Source organism: Balearica regulorum, chromosome 13 (assembly GCF_011004875.1).
Source record: "Balearica regulorum gibbericeps isolate bBalReg1 chromosome 13, bBalReg1.pri, whole genome shotgun sequence".
NCBI classification, from domain to species: domain Eukaryota; kingdom Metazoa; phylum Chordata; class Aves; order Gruiformes; family Gruidae; genus Balearica; species Balearica regulorum.
The window spans coordinates 17,341,196-17,365,523 of NC_046196.1; the positions used below are offsets into that span (position 1 = coordinate 17,341,196).

General features: G+C 41.3%; 1 protein-coding gene across 2 annotated transcripts in view; it reads right to left on the minus strand.

Moving 5' to 3' along the window:
- Nucleotides 1-8,064: 8,064 nt before the first annotated feature.
- Nucleotides 8,065-24,328, minus strand: part of TOX3 (TOX high mobility group box family member 3) — a 77,746-nt gene continuing 61,482 nt past the window's right edge. For both annotated transcript variants that reach the window (XM_075765516.1, XM_075765515.1), the window contains exons 4-7: nt 15,311-15,580; nt 13,738-13,965; nt 12,274-12,354; nt 8,065-9,921 (exon numbers count right to left, since the gene is read on the minus strand). In XM_075765516.1, the coding sequence (XP_075621631.1) occupies nt 9,184-9,921; nt 12,274-12,354; nt 13,738-13,965; nt 15,311-15,580 (1,317 nt within the window). In that variant the 3' untranslated portion in view covers nt 8,065-9,183. The remainder of the gene's footprint in view (nt 9,922-12,273; nt 12,355-13,737; nt 13,966-15,310; nt 15,581-24,328) is intronic.

Sequence of the window (24,328 nt, forward strand, 5' to 3'; positions counted from 1 at the left end):
GATTAATTCCATTCCATGCCTTTACCAGCAGAGGAGAGGGCTCCTGCAGTCCCCACCCTCCCACCCGGCAGCACCCAAAATTACCCCACGAGGGCCGTGGCCCTGCCGGGGACAGGCTCGCACAAGAATTGTGTAACTCTCCCAAGAGGTGACCTTCCTCTGCTGCTCAGGTTTGTCTTATCTCGGTCCATCTGTTTGTTTGGTCCTCTGGTGCTCCTGGGTCCCTCGGAATGGCCCTGGAGAACTGTGAGTTACTACCCAAGATAAAAAAGATAAGGCCAACATTCTTGCCAACCGGGATGGAAAGGACTTGAAATCCACTTTACTACCTTTGTATGTTAGCCAAAACTCATGTTCAGTTAGGAATACTACAAGTATTTTGCATTTTTTACAAATAAGGCACCTCATACTGTTAACAGCTATTAGCAAGTATAATTGCACTGTAGTTCCATAAAATCAAATGTAATATAATACTTACACTTTCCAATTACACAATAGTAATTGTGAATAATTATACAAAACCTCAGGCTTTTTTATGGCTATTTTTAACACTGAGTTTGCGTGCATTATACAAACACCATCTGTAAGGAATGTAAGACACAACTTCCGTATGAGCACAGCCATATCAAACCGTACCATCAACTTTCCAGGGAGCAGCCAGTTAAGCAGCTACTGTCTGTATCTTCCTCTAAACTACTTTAATTCAGTAACTTACCCTTTTGGATTCCCACTCCCGCTTCGTTGCATCCAAGCGTACATACCTCCAGTACTGTGTTTATTGCAAGAACATTCATGCACATGCCCCGAATCCCGACTCCACCTCCATCCAGTCCTCCCCGGGGTCCGTCCGGCGCGTGTACCACCGCGTCCCGCCCCAAGCCCTCCGTGCACGGCTACGACTCTGCACCAGCAGTTGACACAAGGCAGCGGTTTCCAAATTCTTGCCATGAAAAGCTTTTGAGGTGTTTCAGCAGAAGGCTGCTAGTTGTGAATACCAAAGCAGGGGCTTTTCCCTCTGCAGAGGCCCCTTCTTAAGGATAAAGTACAAACAATGAAAATGAAAAGCAATAAAAAAGAGAGATCTGGGCTTTGAATGCTTCTTAGGGTCAAGCACTAAACCCTCTTTTGACAGCTACACAACCCACACTTGTTCTCCTCAAGAGAATTTGACCTCAAGTAAGGAACCGAACAAAGTGCGTGCTTTTGTCTACAGCAGACGAATACGTTGTTCTAAAGCAACGGACAAACTTCAGATAAAATATACAGATAATGATAGGGGAAAAAAAAAACCACTCCCAGAAATGAAACCCACTATAATTTATGCAAATTTTAAAAAAGAACAAAGTATTTCTGATTTCATTGACTTTGTGTTGTATGGCAGAAGGTTAATCAAACAAAAGTGTTACATTTCTCCTCTGTTATTGATTAACCAAAGTCAAATAACATTATCATTTTGCTTAATGTATTTAAATCATGAATATTTTCCCACATGCTCTGCACAGTCACTTTGCAGATTTCAGTGGAAGTTGTTTACATGCTAAAGCATCGAGCCTGGGTAGAAACACTTTGCTGTGATAGCAACACATACCCAACAGTTTTCATTTTCTCAATTCAGGAGGAAAATTGCTGTTCCTCCCTCTCCTTTGAATTACCTCTCTTTCTGCAAGAATTATCCCTACCTCATTTGAAAAAATTACAAACATGCTCATAATGGCTGCATTTTTCTGCCCATCTTCAGCTAAGCCCTGGCCCAAAGTCCCCTGGGATTATTTCTACTGGCTTCACGACATCTCATTTAGCCCCGAGTACGCTGCAAAGTTGGTTTTAATTTCTAACAGGTCCAGCGCTCAGTAGAGTTGCTTTCGTGGAGGATTTGGCCTAATGACATAGAAGCGATCTCCTGCCCTGCTAAAGCGTCTGCAGTTGTGGAACCAGTCGCGACAGGGCCAAGAAGATGCAGTGGTCCACGACCGGCTGATCTTCCTCCCTTGGAAATGATCAGTTATATCTTGCATTGCCTTTTAACGCTGAAACGACATGAAGTGAGATGAGAAGGGAGCCCGCGCTGGTGGACTCGCCCCCGCTGCCTGCCTGTCCATCAGCCGTGCCGCGGGCACCGGCCCGGGCTCACGTTCCCACCGGGAGCTGCCTGCTGTGCAGCTCAACTGGCAGAGACGCAGAATCATGTATCTATTAATTTTTGCTGATCAGCAGCTTTGCAAATGGAAAGAAATAATCAGAACAAACACAGCTTTGGGTTTAAAGCCAAGTACAGCTTCAGCAGACTTCAACAGAAGTGAATGTGAGATTACTACATTTTTATTACTATTTTTGTTGAAAGACGTTTAATTTTTCCAAGCCTGCTAGCAAGCCATGGCCATTTTCTGAAGTGAAGGATAAGGATTTCATTTGCATTGGGATAAAAAAAAAAAGACAGAAAGGCTGCTTATAGAAACACAAGTATCTCTAAATTGACACTTGGAATTACGTGTATTCCACCAGGAGCTCAAGATCTGCCGTAATACGCTATCTGCTGTAAATGACCAAAACACTTACAGATTTATCTGCCACAATATTACAAGGGAGAAAGTCTGTTTATACATGGATGATAATCGTCACTAGCTTCATCTACATTCTGCCAGTGCCACAGTGCGCTAAGCACTAACCAAACCCTTCGGCAGCCCGTGCTGCAAAGCACCTAGAATATTATCCAAAAATTCCCCAAATGCATGCCTCATTTTTTACACACATTTTAGACATTTTCCGCATAAAATTTAGTGCACACATCTGGACATCTCTTTATTTAAACAAATATGTATGATGTATGTGGACTATTTATTCATTTCCACAGGTGGCGAGCAGGTAGGAGCCAGCTGCAAGAGCTGGCGTGGGACAAGTGAACGCTGGCTGCTACTGGGATGAGCAGAGCAGAGAGAAATGTGGAAAGGGACAACAGGAAAAGCGAGAAGAAGCTGGGAGGAACAGGGAATACGCTTCGCCTGATGCCACAGTGCAGCTCCACAGCTCTTTGGTCCCGTATCACTGAAGTCATGGCCAAACGCTCACTACCCCGCGCAAGGCACACACAGGAGGGTGCTTCCGTGGGAGCTGGAGCACGTGCACGGCTTGCTCGCGACTACCAACTGACTGACACACGGACACACGTACACCCACTCGGGGCGGCAGTGAGAATTGCCCGATCGACAGCTGACAAGGCAGAATTTTCAAAAGTGACCTATGATTTTCAGCACTTCCAAAATTAGGAATAGGAAAGAAATGAAGCAACGGTACAGCTACTTACTACTTCTTAAATATCCGTGCTGTATGGTCAATTCTCGTGATTCATGGAACACCAAGGCCAATTCCAAAATTAAGCACCTATAAACACCGGTGAGAAAAGCATAACAACGCACGGGCTCTATTATTTACGTACTTTATGCTAATGCAATGTGTATGTTTGTTATCAGTACGCTATGGGATACAGCATTAAAAATAAACCAGCCTGCAGTAACTATACCCCTTAGGTTTCACAAATATTGCCGGTAGGTATAATGGTGCTTTGCCTGCATTTACTTCTCTGTTTTGTAAATACAAATATTTGGTCAAGGCATCTGCTCAGTCAAGAGCTGTGACTGCCGATCCAGGGGCAGGGTCTCGGACCTGTGCACAGTGGAAACCCACCTAAATGACTGAGCATACAAATCACCAGTCGGGTGGTTAATTCTTTACGCATTTATGATGATGCACAGTCACTCAACCAGCACAAAGGTTAGATACCTGTACTTGAAAATCAGACCTGTGAGTTGTTTAGAATAGAATTTAATAAAAGAAAATGCAGAAAATGTAAGTTAGGTTATGTTACTTTTAGGTTCTGATTATTCTTATTATTGCTACTTGGAATTGTTTGGAAAACAAATACGTTTTGCAATTAGACCCCTGATCTATGAAAACACTTCAGCAACTGTATAACGAAACATGCGAGTAGTCACTTTAATGAAATTACTACTTGTATACATGAATTACCCACTCATTTTAAGTGATTTGCTGGATCAAAGCCTTTCTGTTTCAATTAAAGCAGCAGAGTTAGAGTAATCTAACAACTCCAGTTTGGAGAAAATAACAGACCAAAGGTGTCTGCATCAATAAAGATATTCCCGGAGGGAATAAATGGTACCTGTAGGAAGTGCCCATATAACTACACCACATCAAGTATAATTATCTGTTCAACTTTTGTTTTTCACCTAAAAGATGGAAATATATTTCATTTCAAACCTCGTAAGAAAACTGCACTACTCTGAGTTTGTGCAGGGGCTGAAGACGTTAATACTGCAAGAGCTTGGACAGACCCCACTGTTTCGAATACCACTTCTACTTTTTAACTGAGGTAAACAGAGTACATCAGAAATCTCCAGCGAAGGCTCCTGAAGTGTCAGAACAGCTCATTCAAAGCGATACGTTCTCTGCTGGTAAAGATTTTAGTATTATAATCACAAATTCTCTCCCTCAGATGCACCTGAGAAGCATTAACTTCTTGGTGACTTTAAGAACCAAATCCTTTAATACAAACCTAGCTTTTCCCACAGGCACTTGAAAATATTTAGCGTTTTTTTCAGTTGAATGTAATTTTCATAATAAAGTAGCTCACTCTGCTACCTGACACCACAGACAAAGACACAGAGCGAGCAGCTCCTGCCAGCTTCGGCAGAGCACGATCGCAACCCCCAGTTACATACGTAAATAGGCTTTTAAACATCCAACTGCTGCAACAACTCAAGCAATTTATGCATTATTTGTTATTGTTATTTATTTTATTCATTATTTGTAACGTATGTCTTTTATTCTGTAACGTTCAGACTCAGCTCTTGCATACCCGATGTCTTTCACTCAACCTTAACGGAGGATACGACAGATCTTAAATTTCTGTAACATTTAAATTCTAACTCTGTGACCAGTTTGAGGATACCAAAGCAGCCCTTTGCTACTCTAAAACCAATTTGGATGCCTAATTTTAATTTCTCTGGTTTAGGGCCTGGAGATCAGAATTTGCTTAATATAATATCCCTTCTGCTACGAAGTAGATTCCTCCACATAAACACACGCCCCTTTGCAAATGGCACCGGCTCATCACTAACGACGCTGGTCCCTACTTTTAGTCAACTGTTCGCTTAAATTTCACTGGCAAACCTCTCAGAAAAGTGCTGGAACGAGGTATATTTTTTTCCTGTGCCAAAATACTCGGTCCAGTCTATCGACTCTGAAATGTTCATAGTTAACTGCATCCCTGGCAGCGTCAAGGGTGTCATTTTAAAAGTACGGTGTATTTTGTTAAATCAAGCCGTACAACGATCCCGTTTTACTTCCATCCACTTAGCCTATTAATGCAGGCTAATACCGCATGTTCTTGTGGCAGCAAACCCTAAAGTGTACCAGGAGACTGCAGTGATAGATTACATGTACATGCTGTGTCATATCCAATTAACTCAAATTGACTGTGTACTGCATTATGCTGTTAGTGCATGGAAGATCAATAAATATGGAGAAAATCCAACGAGGCGCTCTCCATTCCCATCCAATTCTAGTAGGTCTGAGACAGATCATGCTCCTATGATGTGTGTGCTGCTGCTGAAGAGGGCAGGTGGTGCATAGACACCATTCAAACTTGGCCTATTCAATCTAAACTCCTCTAACTCGCCATTCATGCATAGCAAAACACCATCTGGTCCTATTTTGCCTCCAGCAATCACAGCTGACCAAAAACGATAATAACAGCTGTTGCAAAACAAAAGCCAAACAAAGGGGGGAGGGAAAGGTTAGAATGAAGTCCAGTGCTGCAAAATACTCCATGAAGTGAGAAATGGAAAAGGAGCCATTCAAATAGCCAATCCCCATTGAAAAGAGTCCGTACAAGACTTCTGGTTAAACTTGAGATATTTAATCCATCTGTCCTGCAAACCACAACGGTCAGGTGATAATATAAAATTGAGATTACGTTGCATAGAGGTATTTAAAGCCTTTGTTCTCTGAGTTAGAAACTAATGACCCTGTGTCAGCTAAAAATTAAACCTCCTTATGTTCTTTCATCATGTGTCAGCCTGGGTTAATGTGAAAGTAGAATGTGGTTAACCGGGGTGATAAAGCATCTGAAACCTTGGGAAAAGAAGGGAGCAGTTAAGTGCTTGTAAATGATATGAAGGAAAACAGTCTTTAAACCGCACACAGCACCGAAATCATACGGGTGCTGCATTTCTCCTGTATAAATCGCACATTAAGCGATTTAAATTAACAGTTTTATTTATGACCTATGATAGCAAAGTTATTCACTTAGACTTAGGGAATATGAACACCAACTTGCACAGTTTGAAACACAAGATGTTCTGCAATATGCTATTGTGGGTAATGTAAAACACAATTTTGTAGCAAGCAGAGGGACGCCTCGGCTTTTCGGGATTCAAATTTTGATATTTAAAATGTACAGTCCTGCTCGATGATTAATTTTGTTTAGCTGCAGTAATTAAAACTATTTTTCCTGGAATTGACCATCAGTAGTGCAGCAGCTCTTAATCAAATGTGATAAAACCCAGGATTTATGAAATCATTTAATGAGTGCAATAACACCTGCCTCTCGCTGCAAATAGTTGAAAACAGACTTCAGTTGTAATTAACTCTTATCACTAGTGACATTTTTCCAACGATACTTCATAGGTCTTCAGAATGACAATTACAGAACTAAAACACAATTACTGTCACATGCAGTTCAGCAATTATTTCTGAAGACATTTGTCTAAAGGTTTCTAAACGACTATAAAATGGTTCCCTTTGTTATGTAACATTGGTTAAAACCGAGACACACAAAAATCTCTCCCAAGCAGCCTGCGCCGTGCCATTTCTAACGCAGGCAGGCTTCCTCACGCTTGGAATAAACATCCTCTGGCCCAGACATTATTAGAGATCATACTAAGGCTATTATGAGCACGGGTAGCTGTCAACTAACACCTATTACCAACAGCTTCAATTTATACATGATTTTTTTTCCTGCTCCAAGAAATCTATAAATTTATAATTAGAATCTCTTGCTGTTCAATATTTGTACATAATAAACAGAGAACCTGAGGATGATGAAATATTGAAAGCTGAATGCATTATTAATAAACTCAGACAGTACAGTACCTCTTCCCTCAAGTCTGGCTGCAACTTTTGGGGGATCTATATTCCATTCTTTTTTTGGTCGTGGCCGGTGCGTGGTAGCCATGGACACTGCCTCAAACAGGATTAGGATTCTGCTCAGGTTTGACACTTGCTGGTTTTAATTTTCATTTTATCATAAGCAGTTTAAGATTGTTGCCAGTGGTAATTTGCAATTTTTATCAAGACCTCTTCATTATAGCTTCTGACAGGACAGATGCTGTAATTAATCATGCAAGACAACTGGGGATAGTGGTCAGACTGCACTCGCGGCGCAGCTCTTGCGGGCAAGGAAGAGAAAGAAGAAAATAAAGGATTTCTCCTCTCTGTCAAGAGTAAAAAGGTATAAACAGCACTAATATCCCGACAACACGCTGGATGCGAATGTTTCCAAACCCTTCAGAGGAAGCACCTGCCCTCTCCACCCCTCCTCTATCCCGTCCTACTTTTGTGCTAAAACCTAAGAAGTCAGACGCTCGGGATCAGAGTTGGGGGCATACAGACGGGAAGCCCGCCGCAGTAGCTGCGCTCACATCTGAAACTCAAAGATACAAAGAAAACCACAATTTGTGCTTATTTGCATCTCTGAACACTACTGCTGAGAGGCGGGTTCGCTGTCCTGCTCCTGCGGATCAATGCGACGCAGGGTACGCCGAACACTTTGTCGCTCTGCCACCTGCTTGCCTTCTCCGAAGTAAGGCGCGGAAACCTCCGACTCTTCAGATGGACGCTCGGTTCCCATCGGTACCTATTCACCCAGTACGTTTGATAAAATAAAAATCCAAAAAGTTAAATAAACTTCCCAGGAAAGTGTTTTCGGAAGGAAACGTTTCTGGGGTTTCCATCAAAGACTTATGCCCATCGGTTTTACTGAAATGTCTTTATTCTATAGCAAGATAAAAGCATTTATTTTAGATAAGCAAAATACAAACAACTTAATTGCTGCTATCATAACTCATAAAAAAGTATAAAACAGCATAAAAACACAATAAGCAATGTAGCAATTAATAATTCATGTTACCAGTGTTTACATTAAAGCCTCATTTATGAAAACTTTACAACACATGATATGAAAACTTACAACTTTTAAAGAAAATATTTACATTGATTATTCGGTTGTGGAGTTTCATTTAAATATTCTACTGGGTTTACAGCGTATTAAAAACTCTTGCATCTTTCATCTTAGCTTTCTGTAATAACAGTTTTATTTAAGTGCATTTCCCTTTTAAAAATACAGTGTATTAAATCTGAAACTCATCACTTCGACACAGAATATAATATTCACATTTGTTCTGTAATTGGAATTAACGCAAGAGGGTAAATGTCAATATATATTTTCTTACAAACTATGGTAGGTTTATTTGGAGAAATGACGTGAAAGGTTGGGTCAAACATTTAAGTTCAGTTACTTGCATTTGTTTTTCTGAAGACATTTAGGAGAGAAAAAAATTAAGAGCTTTGGCAAAAATCTGTGATTTACTCTATTTTTTCATGACAAAAAATGCCATCAACTAACTCATGTCATACAAGTGTGATTGTATGAAATCCAATCATCATTTTACAGGTAGTTACAACTGTGCTTTAAGGGCTTCATGAGTTCCTACTGCCTTGAAGTGCATGATTCACTTTTAGCGAAAGAAGGGTTGTATCATATAACTCTGAAAGGCCATTTTGCAGTCATAAGGTCCAGGTATTTATTAGGCCATTTGATTCACATATTGTAGGTAAAGCTTAAATAAATTAAAAAGGCATCACATGAAAAAGAGCACAGCTTTTTTTTTTTATTTTTTTTTTTAAACAAAATGATTTATAGTCAGCTAAAAGATGATACACAGCTACATTGTAGTTCTTTATTGCCTATCTAATAGACACTTTAGAGGATCATTTGATCTGTTATGCATCCCTGCATAACTACCATCAACAATTTACAGTTTTCAGCCAAATATGGTTTACCCCTACCCCCTCCATCAACACAAAGCCATGTTGCAAGAGCATTTATCTTCAGAAAATACTGACCTGCGATAATACTTGAGTCTGTGTCTGAGATTGTATTTGTGACTGGTGCTGCTGAGGTGCTGGCTGAGGGCTCCCGATGGCAGGGATGGGAGAAGTGATCTGCGAGGCTACGGGAGAATGCTGCTGAGGAGAAGGCTGGGACTGGTGTTGCATATGCTGCATTTGCTGCTGCTGCATCTGCTGAAGCTGTATGTGCTGCAGCTGCTGTTGCATTTGCTGCTGATTAATTTGCTGCTGAAGATGCTGCTGCTGCTGCAAATGTTGCTGCATGTGGTGCTGAAAATGCTGCTGTTGCATTTGTTGTTGTATTTGCTGATGCATTTGATGCTGATGTAGTTGCTGCTGTTGCATCTGCTGCATCTGCTGCTGCTGGAGCTGCTGTATCTGGTGCTGCTGGCTTTGCATGGAGGGACTTACTTGAGATGAAGATGGAGTTGCCACCATACTCGTTCCCATAGAGCTTATCAAGGGAGCCGCAATGTTTGTTGGCATGTTTGGTGCAATGGTAACGGAAGCTACAATCTGGTTCATTGGCAGTCTCATGGTTAAAGGTTTTGGAGCAATTGCTCTGGGAAGGGACTGTTGAAGAGTTTGAGGAGATGCAGACACTGTTGAGTGTTGAGAAAGAGAAGTATTCAGAATAAGGGAGGAAGACAAATTTGTGGACGCCAACGTTTGCTGTACAGAACGAATTGTCTGGGCCTCGGCAGATTCTGCAGCAGCCTGCGGTTGGAAAATAAATTCATTGTATTTTTAACAGAAAAACCATTGTTACTGTTTACGTGGAAGTAAAAGTCACAGCTACTCAGGGAGACTTTTTCGTCTTTTGTTTTCTATCAGAAAAGATCAATCAGCGTCTGAAAAAGATCACTGATCCACCCATCAATTACATCACCTCTTCATCTGTCTCTGTATATGGTACCTCCAGTTCTTACTTGGACAAAAAACTAACTCGTGCCCTTGGTCAACACCAGAAAGTCACAGAAGTCACGTACATTTGGGGCTGAAGGAGCTAAAAAGGGCCCAACACTTTCTATAATTACACGTTTTCAAAAAAACCCCCATTCTTTGGGAGACAAGCCTGAACGGAAGCATATCCCCCCAGACCAGGTATCATGGCGTAAGAGTAGCGTACAAACTGCGAAACTTCCCAAACAACTTCTTTAATTTGCCTGCTGTAGTTCTTCGCATCTAACGCGTCAAGACCTAGCTGTCTGCAACAGGCAGAAGTCTTGGGCAACGTTGTCCCGGCACCCGGCTGAATCCTTCGGAAGCTGCACCAGCGGGGTGCCCTGCCTAGGGAATCCTGCCGGCTTCAGCGTCCTGCAGGTTTCTGACCCACGCCTGGGGGAAACCACAGACTGCAGAGCCCTATTGCAATAAACGAGGCGTGCCAGTGCCTTTGAAGGCATAGTAGTTTTAGTAGGTATATTTAAATATATTGTGTATGTTTAAATTGGATATATTTAACCACCAAAGGTAGGATTCGTCTCTCTTAGTTTTACACATCTGCATGGTACACGACACGTAGAATAGCTGCCTAGAATCCCGATATAAAGATGATGGAGAGAAAAAGCACAATTAACTGACACGTTTTAGACATTTACTTCAGAATGTGTCAAATTATGCTGCAGAAGTGTCTCTCCCATCCCTACGACCTCAGACGAAAAAGCTCCAGCAAGGATGTCTTAGGTTAAGGGATATGGTCGATGGCAGAGGGGCTGTGGGTGCCCTCTCCCTGGCAGTGTTCCAGGCCAGGTCAGATGGGGCTCTGGGCAACCTGGGCTAGTGGAGGGTGTCCCTGCCCATGGCAGGGGGGTGGAACTAGAAGGGCTTTGAGGTCCCTTCCAACCCCAACCATTCTGTGACTCTATGAATTCTGGCCTTAGAGTGTATTTTCCACTGACAATCCTCCCCCAAGTTACTTGGCAGCACAGCTCCCATGGATTTGGGGAGAAAATATGATTTCTGACGTTTTTGGAAAAGGGAACTTAGGACTGACAAAATAAACTCCCTCAAAGATATTTACAATTCCAGCTGCCACTGAACTTAGCACTGTGACACTAAAGGCTTTGAGAATATTATCTAAGTCCTAGAGACAACAGAAAAACGCAGCTTCTCAACATAAGAAGAGTGTTCTCTCCAGCTTGCGAGAACACGCGTGGCTGATTTTTGCTGTTGTATTTCTAAGCATTAAAATACACAGCAACTTTCTGTGTGATTTACTAATGCTCTCCAGTTGTACATTCAAATAAGTATTCTCAGGAGTTCGATATCGTCATTGTCCTCTGTTGCTTTCTTGTGATCAAAGATACTTTTGTAATTGAACTTTATGAAATACTATTGGACAAATAACCACTTTGATTATTTCTTTACCTATATTTTAGATGGCCATAAGCATATTTCCATTATGGTATTCAGATGCAACAGATCTACAACCAGTGTAATGCTGCCGGTTAAAAAGGTAAATTCTCAAATAAGACAGCAGAGCTTTGTTTTCTTCACGAGTTTTATTTTAATTCAGGATCTGCTAAAATACTCCACGTGGCTTACTACCAGCTAGTCCATTTGTAAGTACTCTCCAAATTCAGAGCCACCACGCATTTTTTTTTTCCCCTCACCTGCAAGAAATACTTAAGCTTTGTCATACAATAACTGCTCTCCAGCTCCGCACAAAACAAGTCTGTCTTTTGAGAAGTAGCACTTGAGGAAAAACAAAACTCTGTGAATAGCTTGCAAATGTTAATGTCAAAAGGTCAGTCTATTTTTCATGACTGAATTTTACTTTTGTAGTGAAGTGCATTATTTTGCCTCCATAGATAAAGGAACATGTACATTTACAAAGTTATTGTTTGGTAATCATTACTGTGCCATTAGAGAGATGAATTTTTTATTTATTTTTTTTGCAGAGACTAAGCAGGATTCAAGCAGCAGCAGCAGCACAACGTCTCGTGGAGCTGTATTACAGAAATCCTAGGATTCTACTTTTCTTTTGCATAACACGCCCCAGCCCCATATTTAAACAGCATTGCCAAAAGCTAACTTGCATTGCGCTGAAGGCATTATTAGGCTTACCTTAGAAACAAGGCTTGCTCTATAGGCAGCAAGTGCCTTCAGGTATTCTTTTTTGGCAGCTTCAGTTTTTCTCTTATATACCTATTAAAAGAGACCAGAATTTCACCAACTTCGATTATTAAGACTTTTTGCCAGAATGTTCTCAAAAATCCCTTGCAAAGAAACAAAAAGCCATAGACCAAACCCCATGAAAACACTCTGCTGTTCAATGAGCTTTTTCTTCCCTGCAAGATCTAAATATTCTTTCAGGTGATTACACACTCCTAGGTCTACTCGCTGGACTTGCACCACAATTTATGTTGCTTTATGGTGAATAAAAAAAGCTGCTAGAGCAGCCAACTGTTTGATAAGACTACCTACGCACACTTTACCTTCCCAGGAAATGCTATTTTAATGACTCTAACTAACAGGGATATCCACTGAGTAGTTCAGATGCTAAAAAATAGCTGCAGTAGTATAAAATAGCAAAAAATGCCGATGAAATATTTTTTTAAACAAATATTCAAACTACATATAAAAATAAATCTTTGTAACTTTAGAAAAGGTGGTTCATAGAGCTTGAACAATTCACTTTCCCCAAAGCCAGTCCGAGGGAATCCCATTGAGTTAAACAGGAACAGTTGGGCAAAAATGAGTTAATCTGTATTTTTTAATCAGCAGTAAATTTAAAGTTCCCCTTTAAATTACATTCACCATCATCTGTTAGGGCAGACTAAAGCTTTCCCAATGTATTTCACAAACAACTATCGTTCGTATCTTGCCAGAAGATGCCCTATACAGGAATCGCTGCTGCCATCGCAGCTGCCATTAACTGTTACTGGGAGCTGCATGGAGTATCAACAGGCAAACAGCCTCTAAGGATCTCTTTTTTTTTCTTTTTTCCCCTTCAATCTGTGTGTAGGAGTTACATGCGTATGGAAAGAAGAAGAACCCTCAAGGAAGAACAAAACTCATCATTCTGTACCAAGTTTGAGTTGGAGATAACATTCCACACACGACGTTGTAATGAGGCACAGAGGACTGGCTTCAAAGGTTGGAAATCAACACGCTTTGTAACACATTCATAAGGCAGATCAAAGGAAGATGGTAAATGTGCTGTACCTTCCCCTTTTCTCTTCTAACTTCTGATTAATAGGAAACAAGAGCTTTGAAATAGGAATCATCAAAAGATGGTCTGAACAGGACTCTAGGACAATATCACCTGAGATTTTTTTACAAACTGCCCTTTAAAATGTAAAGACAAATATAGCCATTTAATACCACCCTACCAGCTCTCAGAACAAAATGCTTTTTAGGTGCCAGGTCTTCAGCAAGTTCAAAAATCAGTGTAGCGCTACAGAGTAGGAGGTCTACATCAGCAAGCAGCGTGGTCCGCTCAGAACAGAGGTAAGAGGATTTTTTTTTTTTTTTTACAAGGATTACTACTTCACTTCTTGTGAGACAACCCTGCATCAATTTTTTTACCTGTTTTTGTTCTTCTCCTAAACTGTCCCACATAGACGCCACTATTTTTGAAACCTCTCCAAACGTAGCGTTCGGGTTCTGCCCTTTAATTGCAGCTTGTGTATCCCTGAAGAAAAGGGCATACGCTGACACTGGCTTTTGTGGCTCATTGGGATCTTTCTTTTTCTTCTTCTTTGGAGTCTTGGGCTTCTTGCCAGAATCTGGGGCCGCTCTTTTTTCTCCAGTAGCCTAAGAAACAGTAATAACAAGGCCAGTCAATGTCTGCATGAAATAAGACAGACTAATTCAAAAAAATTATTGACAGTCTGGCTTAATACTATATGGCTAAAGCTACTATGTAAGCAAGGCTTTGGAGAGTCCTGTTGCGCAAGGCTTTCTCCTGCAAAACAGTACTTAGTCTCAGCTTAATCTCATTAGATCTGCTGGAACTAAATGCGTGAATAGTTACTACTCATCGTAAACATGGCTCAGAGAGTCAAATCCCACAAGCTTGACCTGAAAAAGTACATCCTAATGGTAATTTGTATTTTAAAAAATTAAGATTTAATCTATAGTATATTTTGAATAGGCAATCTATGGTTTTCCATTAAGATGTAATTTCAGCAGTAGAGACTCAAAAGACAAGAGCTTGGAGGCATTTCCCGATTCCCAGACTTAAGAGTGCCAACTCGACGTGGGTCAGGGGTTAGAAAGCCCACCCCTGAGGCAAACAGCAGCAGGAACTCTACAGGTCCCATCCACCCGCTGTGCCCGGCACCCACCCCCCCCCCGGCTCTTCGCGCAGGGTGAGGTGCCCGTGCGGCTCCGTGCTACTGCCGGCCCCGGCCCCGCACCCACGTCCCCCTCTGGGATGGGGAACCCCCCGAGCAGCGCTCCCAGGACTACAGGTAACTCTGCTCCCTGCGTGCTCCACGTGTCCTGGGCCCTCTCTTTGGTTGAGCTCTGCACGGATCGTTGCAACAAGGGGATAAGGTGGCTCTAAATACACCTCTGCGACAGTCGATTGACTTTGGTATTTTGAGGATCCTGTACAATGATCTTTCCATATGCACAACTGCCATTAACTTAATGAGCACACCTTTCATGGAACAGTCTAAATCAGGCCCTTCAAATATACTGCTACAGTAACATTTGTGCTTTCTTTTGTTGATAAAATTTTCCTTTTACAACAGATTTATTTAAAGCAAAATGTAAATTAACTACACATTCATTTAGAAGAAAGCTTATTTTATTTCTGTCTAAATGCATCTATATTTTATGACTCTAGAGAACACCGAAATGACAAAACTGTCCAAACTTGATGAGTAAAGAGATTCACCAGATCCATAAAATCTGAAATGAATTATGAATGTGTTAGACCAAATATATATATATATATGTTTTCTTACATTTATTATTATGGAGGTACTATGGAAACTTAAGCAGCTAAACAGCAAATTAATCATATTCCACTATACTGTAATACTTGTATTTTCTATGACCACAATGCAGCTGCGACGATACTGCTACAGTCATGAAAATGTAGCGTAGAGACATGTCAAGCTTACTCCCTACAGTGCATGGAATAACTTACTCTGTTTGATTCATCTGCATCTTCTTCATTGATGGAGCTGGATGGGGAAGGAGTGGCTGATTTACTTGCAGGAGGGGAGGGAGAAGTGTGTGGCAAATTAGTGCCTCCTAAATTTAGCCCCAGCTGCGCACTTAGCTGAGACTGGTTAATGGTGGTTAGCTGAGAAGGAGGCATAATTCCCGAATGAGCAGCATCAGTCATGTGGACAATAGATCTCATAACCAGAGAGTGATCCTGGCGATACTGGGAAACCGGTGCGTGACTCTGATCCTAAAAGAGATTGAAACCTTATTTAGTCATTAGCAGTTACCAAACAGCATTACCAGGTAAAGGCATTTTCTCAGGCTTACAGAACTGACGCTGTCAGCTTGCAGTTTGTTTCATTTCATTTCATGGATTAAATGCATGTCTAATCAGTTAAATGCAGCAACAGTTACCACACTTGCCCTGGACTTCGCTTCTTCCCCACTTATGGGTGGGGGTTTTTTTTGTGGAATAAAAATTGCATTTCCCCCTTTTTAAACATTTCTTCTCCTGATGCGGTGAGAAATACCCACATAAACAAGAGGGAAGCAGGCTGACTCGGTGATGCAGGGGAAACATTGCAACTGAGAAGGCACAAACTGCTGTCAAACACAGAAAGTAAACAAAACCGGGGCGAGGTGGGGGGGGGGATATATATATAGAGAGAGAAAAGCATCTTCCTTTATTGACATTCAATTATTCTTGGCTGTAACTAGTAACAGTTGTAGGTATAAAAGATTCCCGTCTGAGTGGGATTTTAAAGGTGTTTTAAACAAAGAACGCTGCCCTGCCAGGTCTCGAGTGCAGCCACTGCGGCACGCTGGAGAACCGTTCGAGTAATCCTAATCACTCCTAAAAATCCTTGTTTGCAAGTTCCCCACAAAACTACACATTTCATCTTTACTCCAACAACCACCACATGTGGAAGTAGCAAGCTATGTACCAATCACTGACTTTATTTTTCTTGTACTTCACATCTCAGAAACTCAAGTGCCTGCATGGTTTTGCTTCTTCTGTTTCTCGAGGGCACAAACTATGTTGTCTTCTACATCTGCACAACACTTATCACATTTGTAAATAAAAAGAAGTGAGACCCTGTTATTTTTAACCACACACAGATCAATACACAATGAATGAACATGTAAACAGAAAAGAAGATTTCTAAAACAGTTAATAAGTGAAAAGACTAAATAGCTCACAAATTGATTCTGCAATCTGATTAATCTATAGCCATTGTTTGAACAGAGAGAAACATGAGAAATAAATTAGATTTTGAAAACTCTTTCATTATTAATAACCTAGATCGCAATTAGTAGCAGGTGCAATGATCCCTAATGAAATGGCACAGAACAAACCAGCAATGCTGGGAGCCCTGCGTGCCGTCCACCGGGCTTCCACAGCGGAGTTTGACCCTCCCAGTGCTCTCTCATTAAGCGTGGCTAAACCCAGACCAGCATGGCGCTAAGTTTAGCACAAGTGACTTTCCTCTTACTTTGTACGACTCTTCTCTCAACAGAGGCAGTGGTTCTGTGCTCCCGAAAACCTTTCCTTGGATGGGACAAGTGCAGCCGCACAGAGAAGCGATACACGTGTTAGAGAAGATGCGCACCCTTCCTCATCCATCTTAGGTACAAGTGCTGCAGCACGCTGCTTCCCTATAGCAATAAATCATATTAATTCTGAATCTGGCATTCATGTGCCTTTCTGCTGAAGCCTATACAGAAAATAGAAATCCTTCTTAGCATAAAAGTACGCGTAGTGTTGCAGCCAGACCCAGTACAGATGACGTTAACCCCACAAGCTCATGATCCAGATCCCATACGCTAGGTCTCGCCCTCAGTTTCCCCATGCTTTCCGAGCCATTGCCAGCTTGGCTCATCATCCATACTGCAACCACACTCTCTTCCTGCTTCTTAAACTCTTTTAATATTTTCAGTAAAGGAGCGCAGTTCCTCAGAGATGAATGCATGTGCCAAAAGTGGAGCACTTGATACAGAAAGATCTAAACATCAAAATTATTGGCTGAAACACCCATTTGCTTCAGGGCACCTTCCTGTGAAAATTTAGGACCGTTAACTATAGGGTCATTTTGATTGTGACTTGCATTGGCAGTGGCATCTGGAAGTCATTCAAAGCCTTTTGTAAAAAGATATCACTTTCTGCCCATTAGTCCGTTCATTTTACTTTACGGACATTCCTGTATTGCATGAAGAAAAACTCTGCTGGTAAAGCAAAGCTGGAGATCATCAGAATGACCTTCTCTCACAGAAATTAACTGTCTTCATTATTTTGCGGGCAGTACTTTCTTGGAGGTGTTCTACACCTAAAAGGCTAGCTTTTGTCCTCTCTTTACTGTCACACAATACAGGCCTTTCTACCAACAAAATGTGATGGCATGGGTTACAAGCCATTTACCCCAAGTCTTGTCATTTCGGTTGCATCTATGATTTTATTGAGACTAAATTCTCTTGACTTGCACTGACCCAGAATCTAATTTTATACACAAGCCTATGAATTCTTAACTGTCCCTTCCTCTGACACTATTTGATGCTTGTGTGGCTTTTTACATCCACTTATTTAATTCCAGTTTTTCTTTTCTGTATCTTTTCCTAATTTTTTAAGCTTTTTTTTTTTTTAAACTTAAAAACTTCAGTAAAAGCTAAAAGTGGAAACAACAATATTTTCTAACTGGCTATCTAGCACTAAACAGAGAAGACATATTATATAAAAGAAAATATTTTGTATTATTTCCAATCTTTTATCATTTACATCATATGTGCATATGGTAACGACAAACAATGTGTTTTCTGCACTTTGAATTTAAGTTATACGGCTAATCAATATTTAAAAAAATAAATCACGAAGAAAGGAATGGGAATTTCATTTTTTACTTGGTGGTACAGTGTTGCAGGCCTCAACAACCTATGGTACCTATAGAAGAGCTTTCAGGCAACGAAGTAGAAACCATTTTTTATGTGTGTAGAGTGGTTTGGCAAGCAGAAGGCGGCAGGAGAGCTAGTCAACAGCAACATTAAAGTCCACAGCATTTGTATATAGCTCCTAAGCAAACAAAATCTTCTAAGGAGAAATCTATAATCAAGAAAACAAAATTTCCATCGATTATCTTAACTCTTATTTTTTTTCCCCTTATTCTACAAAGACCAATACTGAACCAGGAGGATCAGTAGCATTTCATTATGCACAAAATGTTTATCAAAGAAATGTTTAACAACGAAATATCAGGAGCACGCATGAAATACAAATGCACTAAAACAGCCACATGACATCCTAATTACATTACCACATGAGAATTGAAAAGCTCATGTATACAAAATATTCCACTGAGAATACTGTGAAAATTTTAGAGAATATCACAAGCTCTTTTACGTAAACTTAACCGAAGTAAAAGTGATCCACAAGTATTATGAGTATTCAGGATTTTTGTAACATTATGCAAAAAGGATAAATGAGTTTTGACAAAAAATAATGAACTTCTCAAGCGGACAGAATCAAGTTTTGATTGAGCCTGATCTGCTCTACAGTCTTGGATTGAAGCTAGGCAAAACTTGGTGATTTTAACCCCAGTCAGGCAAAACTCAGCCACTGGTTTACTCAGCATGCCAATCAAACGAGGACATAACGTGTGAAATGGAAAACCAAAGAGCAATAGCTTGTGTGATCCCTCTGCAGACTGAAGTGACTTTGTCTCAGATCTCTCTGGTGTTATCCCACAGGAGTGCTACAAAAAACCTGAGGTATAGAAACATTTACTAAGGGGAATGGCAGCCACCTCTCTGGTCTCTTCAATTACACACATGGATAAAAAAAAAGCAAAATACGGGGCAAAACGTTTCCCCCTTCTCAAAACAACTTTATTGTGACTGTATCCAGGCACGTTGGCTTTCTGTCACCGCTCTCTCGCACAGCTCCAATAGCACACGTTATGAAGACATTCCACGTTTGATGCATAGAAGGCCTCATCAAAGGAACCATAAGGATATTGGTCCATCAAACCATCCTACTCTCAATGATTCTAATCTATTTAGACAGTCACGCCAAAGAAGTCATATTTAGTCATATTGCCAAAGGACACATGTCTCACAGCATATGCCTAATATATAGCTTATTTTACTTTGACGTGTAGAAGTACAAGTTCTCAAAAATTGATAAAACGTCAAGTCCCCAACAGCCACTGGAAAGTAAACAACAGAGTAATGAGACTTTAAAAAAAAAAAAAAGTTCGAACTCCCACATTTTAATTGATACAGTATTATCAAAGTATCACATTTTAATTGATACAGTATTACAACAATTACTGTACCTGAGCCAGTGAAAACAAAACATACCATTGAGTACTACGGGAAAAATTAAGGTTCATTCTTCTGTTATCAACTCATTAAGCATCCAGTAGTTAATACAGCGAGTAATACAGCTAGTATTTATTTTGACAGACAAATGCATCCAGCCATTACATCAAGAGATGTCCTAATTTCCACTAACGCTGCATTTTGAGAATCATTTGCACACAGTAGTTTTATCCTGGATTTCTACCCTGATATAACTTTAATCTCTAGGAACATTCAATATGATGTTTAGAAATATAACTAGGAAATTACTTTTTAGAACATTTTGAGCAATATTGAAGTCTTGATTAAAATCAATGTCTACAGCCTTCACTCATTTGAACAGGCAACATCTCCAGGAAGACTCTTCCCAGCCATGGCAGGACCAAGCCCGTGGAAGTGCCTACAGGAAGATGTAGGGCTGGGATCTGACCCAAGCTCGTTTTTAAAGCAAAGTGAGAAATCTGCCAACAAAAATAACCATGCAAAACCCAACATTTATGGTTATGCTCACTGTGCCCTGGTTTCAGGAGTTGACTTAAAACATTATATATTCTATTGCCTTAGGAATTCGTCACTGTCAATGTAACATAAGCTGATGCAATAAGTTAAAGGATATATTTAAGTGGAAGCAAATGCACTGCAATGTAAAGAGTGAAATCCTCAGTTGTCCCTGTCTGTAAATTACTCCCTTTACTTTTGGGCAAGTCAGCATATCTCTAGAAGAAATCCTCAATATTCTTTTTCTCCACAAGTATAGATAAAAGAATCCATTAATCTAAATTTTTACAAGATTGGAATTCACTGCCAATCAAAACAAATCAAACTAAGAGGATGCTTTTCTATGTCAGAGATTAAATCCTTACTTAACAGAATACAAAACAGTTGCACTTGGTACTGCCACCACTGAAGAAGCGTCCTTCCTCTCCCCTCCTCAGATACTGCCGTCAGTAATAGATCTGTCAAACTGCAGTTACCAGAAGATCCACTACAAGCGGCAGCTTCTTTTCTCTGGTAATGAGAAAACTCCCATGTTTTGCTTCATGTCTCTGTAGAAAAGTAAATCTTACCTAATTTAATTCCCGAATAAAGGCTACAACAAACAGTACATGGCGGTTCAGAAAATATTATGTCTACAGGTGGATCTAAAAGATCTGTTGGTGACAGGAGGCTTACACACGTTCTGCTGCCTGAAGAACACGAAGAACACGCAATCTCTTGGTCTGCGGGCCAGCCCAGTCCCAATACATCAGAAATTACTCTTTTCTGTTCACACAGAGCACATAAGTGAGAGAAGGGACATAAAAAGGAAAAAAAACAAAACAAACTAAAACCTGACAACCATGAGGGCCCACTGGTTGACTCCTCAAAACTGAGCAACTCTCTCCTTTTGTTCTGGCAATCTCAGATGTCTCTAGAAATTCATCTCCTGCTACACAATAGAATTTTCATGTACAGCTGCAACCTCCAAGTTAGTTTTGTTTAGTTTAACGTGTTTTATTGGAATCTTTCCAATTTACTGTCCCTCGTTTTTCGTTGGGATCTGATCTACAACCAGGTTTGCAGTGACCCCTCACATGGCTGGTGTTCCTCACCCTCCCCTGTACAGGGCAGAGCTTTCTTCAGACCAGACAGCCTGACCTGTTACAGGGGGTGAGACCACCAAATCACAAGACCATTTCTGCCACGGAACCCCACTCGGGGGTTAGGCAGTAGGAGCACACCAACACCTCAGAGACACGACACTGAGCAAGAAGGTGCCAAGAGCCAGGGCCGGCCAGCCCGGGGCACCTGCCAGACCAACTCTGCTCCGGGTCCCAGGACTAGGCTCCTCTGCAACGCTGCTCTGTGGCCTCTACTGGTACCAGCTCATTCACAGCACGCTCAGCTGCCCCTAACAAAATGCTGCGTTACAAGGCGAAGAAATACTAAAAGCTCACGGCTAGGAGAAAAATCACACAACTGAGATGCAAAGACTCTTCTCCGAAATGGTTATAATTCTTACTCAAGATGCCCCACCACCCTAACACGGAGCGATTGCTGTGTGGGAACTTTGCTCTTACCCATTCACTCTCCTGTGACCCCACAGGTTCCTCATGCAGTCCCCAGCGTGGGCTGAAGGGGTAATGCTTCTAGGTTGCTGTTGAGTCCTCCTGCTCTGGAAAGGCTTTTGCTCTTGCAGATGCACAGCACCATAGGCTCGCTGCAGCCCTCCACACATCCACAGCGGCTGCTACTGATGCTTTAGCATCACCTAATTCACAACATCTTTATAATTTAATTTTTACACCATTCTGTAGAGGCATTTAAAAACAGATTCTCCACTCTCTTCTCCCCAAGCATCTACCATACTTTAAAGCATATTGAATCACACTCCTTTTGGACAAGGTACCCAACAGCACGATCACAATACATGTGTGACTCAGATCACAGATCTGGGCTCTGATCTGACGAGTCTGTTGGCATGAGGAGCTTCTCTCCAAATTAGCAGTACAAGCTTAGGTCTGCTGTATGCAAACAGCGAAGGCACATTGCAAACAAACCCTGGATAGTTAAAATTAAGTCCCAGAATGTCAGATAAATGCTGTTAGCAGTTTTGTTACAACCTCTGCAACTTCAGGTGCTTCAGCTACCAAATCAAAGGCAGACTTCAAAGGTCCTTATTATGCAGTAAGCAACGTGGGGAGAGACTGCAAGGAAGCATGACAACGAACAAACATTATCAAAGGTAACAAAAACTGTGCAAGGAATTGGGGGGGACAGGCTTGGGGGTTACACGGCATTTATTTGTTTAAAAAATGCTGCAAGTGTTGGTAGCTATGTTCGGGGGGGGCTATTTTTTCTTTGGGCTTTAGGGGGTGGGTGGGGTTTGTTGTTGGGGTTTTCTTTGTTTGTTGTAGGTTTTTAAAGTAAATCAGAAAAGTAGGTCTCATTATCTTTTGTATTACCAGAGCCAGGTGGGGTCTTTTCCGGTTCTCTGACAACACAGAATAATTTAAAACTCTACAGAGACCTAGCACTTCTTCATAGCTTGAGAACTTGAAGTGGAAGCTGAGCACTGGGCAAGCTGTCCAAGGGGAAACACAGGTGGTAACAGCAGAGAATTTCAAAGGAAGTTTTCAAATGACCCAAGGACGAGGGTGGCTGGACCCAACAAAGCCTTGGGCCAGGTACAACACATCCAGACCAGCTGCCTCATTTGGCTGGCTTAAGAAAGCAGCACCTGATTTTACAGAGTTTAAACTTAGGAGGCAGAATAAAGTCATGGCACAGGCTTAATGCACAGCTGGTGTCCATGGTCATCTACGTCTGCGTTCCTCCTGAGCTCAGTTCTTAGGAGTATCAGAGATTCAGCTTCCGCTCCAGTTCCTGAGAGCCTTCCCAGTGGGGTGTATAATTTTCCGCATATTCATATGGCACCTCACAATATTTACTGGAGCTGATGGATCTTGATTTAGGCATTATTAATACAAAATAGTCACAGTCTTTTTTCCTAGACTGTTCTGCCAATGTTACTGTGTTTCTCTTCTTTTGTGTGGATGTCCTTCATGTATCTCAATAGGCAATAACCTACTTGCACCGGTTTTTAAATTTTTTATATTTTTTTTTTTAACACCAGCAGTACCTGCTATCAGACAGGGGTCTTTGGCAACTGCTGCCACTGTTTCCCATGGACAGGTCCCTTCTTGAAGTTACTATGAGTTGCCTATTTTTGAAAAGAACACCAGAATACATTTCCTTCTCCAACCATAACAGCTCATTAACAGATGGCCGTTGTGTCTGAGAAAGGTGGGAAGTGCACGTGTCTCAGAAAAGTGACGGTATTACCGACACCGAGTGTTAGGATGCCACTGAGGACGTGAAAATCTACACGCTATTAAACCCCTATTATTTAGTACATGATCAAGCTACCACCATCTTCGTATCATGTTAAAGTCGTAGCATGTACCTTCTGTGCAGAGGCAACTGCTGCCTGGTGCCTCCAGGGCTTCCACCGTTGTGCACCTTCAACGGAGGCCCTGCGAGCTGCACACGCACACTCTCTCAAAGGTAACGAAGAGATGCACAGCTACGTCGCTAGATGCAAAATGAAATATTTAACTATGCACCAGTCCAAAACAATGACTCTGTAAGGACTGGAAGGTCTGTCAGCAAAGCACAGAGCTCAGCGCTGAGACAGTCTGCTTTCCCCCCGCAGAGCGGATCCCGGCCGAGTCCTAAAGGTCTGATTTTACAAAGAGTCTGCCGCCATTCGATAGGTTCTGGATACGGCCAAATGGCACTGACTGGAGCCACCAGAGCATCGTTTAATTTGGGATTACTTCGGTTTGAGATTAATTTTTCTTGGTATCACAAATGATTAAAACCAGTGGCGCCGGGAAAGACCAGTACAACCAGGCTAACACGGCTGATCTAAAACTTGAGTCTAGTAATCCATCTAGGAATCAAAGAAAAAAAAAAAAAACAGAAATAAGAAAACTCTGAAAATAATCTTTCTTTCTAGTGAGAAAAGTTGCTACTCCTACAAATTAATAATTATAACCTTCCAGAATTAGTTGTATGTTTTGTATTAAAGACGACGATAACCATGTTCGTAACAATAACAAGGCTTGTTTTAATAGACCGTTCCAGGCGTTAAACACATTAATGA